This window comes from Pteropus vampyrus, unplaced genomic scaffold, assembly GCF_000151845.1.
Source record: "Pteropus vampyrus isolate Shadow unplaced genomic scaffold, Pvam_2.0 Scaffold256, whole genome shotgun sequence".
Lineage (NCBI taxonomy): Eukaryota > Metazoa > Chordata > Mammalia > Chiroptera > Pteropodidae > Pteropus > Pteropus vampyrus.
This window is the reverse complement of record NW_011889037.1, coordinates 1,001,801-1,004,148: the sequence shown is the minus strand read 5'-3', so window position 1 is coordinate 1,004,148 and position 2,348 is coordinate 1,001,801. Positions and strand designations below refer to the sequence as shown.

At 64.1% G+C, this 2,348-nt stretch overlaps 1 protein-coding gene across 1 annotated transcript; it reads left to right on the top strand.

The window, feature by feature from the left end:
• Nucleotides 1–16: 16 nt before the first annotated feature.
• LOC105302022 (lymphocyte antigen 6E-like) lies at nt 17–1,118 on the top strand (the record flags this gene model as incomplete). Its single annotated transcript, XM_023520289.1, has 2 exons — nt 17–176; nt 259–1,118. Coding segments are annotated over 2 exons (384 nt in total), but the record flags the coding sequence as incomplete, so codon positions are not given.
• Nucleotides 1,119–2,348: the final 1,230 nt, after the last annotated feature.

Here is a 2,348-nt window from a genome sequence, read left to right as displayed (position 1 = left end):
CCCGCCCGCGACACCCTGCGTGGCACTGTCACCTGCAGCGTGTCCCCTTTCCGCAGCTCGCTCCCTGGTGTGCTTCGCTTGCACGAATCAGAACAGCAACTTCTACTGCCTGAAGCCCACCGTCTGCTCCGACTCTGACAAATACTGTGTGACCGTCTCTGCCGCCGCTGGCATCGGTGAGCGCCGCCCCCGGCCCCCGCCCCGGCCCCCGCCCCGCCCTCTCTGCCCGCCCACTCACACTCTCATTTTCTGGTGCAGGGAATGTGGTGGACCTTGGCTACAGCCTGAACAAGGGCTGCTCCCCAGTCTGCCCCGCCCCCCCGAATGTCAACCTCGGCGTGGCATCCATGGGCACTCACTGCTGCCAGAGCTTCCTGTGCAACATCAGTGCGGCGGACGGCGGGCTGCGGGCCAGCGCCACCATGCTCGGCCTCGGGCTCCTGCTCAGCCTGCTGACAGCCGTGCTGAGGCTTGGCCCCTGACCACCTGGACCCGGTGCCCAGCCCCGACTACGCAGCTCAGGAAGGAATGCCCAGCCCGACCCAGACCCCTCAACTCCCCACCCGGCCTGATCCCACCCCCTCGGCCCTCAGTCCCCACCATCCAGCCTGCCCCCTGCACCTACATCTGCCCCCAGAGGGGCCAGCTGCCCTCACTTCCAGGGTCAATGATATGACCTTCCTCTTGGAACCTGGGGAGGTATGAGGGTCCTCCTGGAGCCTGTGGGTCTCGGAGTCGGAACTGCATCACAGACACGCACTGGGAGGGATACCTAAGCCCCGGACCTTGTCCCCAGACAGTGGCGTGTAAAATGTGCTTTGTGCCACTGTGTCTTGGAGCGGGATGTGTGCCGTGGCTGTGGACACTCCCGGCTGTGTCAGTGTGTGACTGCTGGCCATGCCTGGTGGAGGGCTGCGGGGAAGCAGCCCTGAGTGCCCCAAGTGCCAACACCAGAGCCAGTCCTGGGCATTTCCGTACCCACATTCCACTCGCTTCGGTGGCAGGTCTTGTGGCTTCCAGGGCTAGGCGGCCGGGCCCAGGGGTTCCCTCTCACCCCGCCCCCCACACTGGAGCCCTCCTGCTTCGGTGCCTCAAATAAACCCAGCTTTTCCCACCTCTTCCTGCTCCGGTGTGGCCGCCTGTGGTGCCTCTGCCTGGAACACGCCTCCCAGCCGTGTCCTAATGTGGGTGCCTAGGGGTCCCCGTCGTACAGCCCCTCACGGAGGCTCGCTTGGGATCAGTAGAGGAGGGGTCCCCCACAGGGCCTGGAAGGGAATCTCCATCCCGTGTCTCCCCCCCAGCCGGCTGGGGGAAAGTACATCCTTGGGAGGAGAAAGGTCAGGGAGCGGGGAGGGAGGCCCGCCCGCTTGCGGGAGCAAGGCAGGACCCCACGAGCGGGGAACGGAGTGGGACAGGACACCGGTGCAGGGATCTATCAGCAGGAGCTTGCACACGGGACGGGCCCTGGCACCTGGGGTTTGGGGACCTGAGGACAGCACGCCAGGGCCAAGGCAGACACAGGAACACCTGGCTGGGCAGCAGGAGCTCGGTGGGCATGTGAGCAAGACCTCTGCCCCAAGGGCCTGCGGGCGGAGCACGTGGGGAGCTCCCCCGTGGGAGGCCTGGGACCGAGGTGGGAGGGCTCACTTCCCCCTTGGCAAGTGTCTCGTGGTCTGCTGGGTTCCAGGAAGCGTGGGCCCAGGCCAGCTGGCAGTCAGTCTGCGGGGTCCGCTGTGAAGCGTATTCACAGCCAAGGGGGTTCATCGATTGAGCCTGTGGGCGGGAAAAGCAGTGAGTGAATGACAAGCTGGGCTCTCTGTGGGGTCGATCTGTTTATTGCTCAGGGTGGTGGGGCAGGGCCATGTCCAATCAGCTCCCAGAAAACCAGATGTCCAGGACCCGAGGAACACTGTCTAGCGGGGTGGGATGGTGGTCACCCCAAAGGTTCAGGATTCTGGCCCGTCTCCTGGTGTCCCTGGGATTTTGGGGGCGAGTGAGGAGCCTTGCACAGCGGTCACTGTGCAACGCATGAAATGTACAGATGCAGAAGCCTCGTCATCACCGCCAAAGGGTGGGCAGGAGGAGGGGTCTGCCCCGGAAGCCGCCGACCCAAGGGGAAGACACGGGGAAGGACACGGGCCCCGTGGGGGGACCGGAAGCACGTCGGAGCATCCTGGCGGACACCCGTGGGTAGGGAATGGGTCAAACCAGCATTAAAAAGGAAAAGAAAGAAATCAAGGTGCTAGAAATCAGAACGTCCCCCAGTCACACTAGTGACTGTCATCACGGGCGGTGGTAATCTGTGCTCTGAGCCCACGTGAAATGTGTTCACTGCGTCGTCTGCTCGA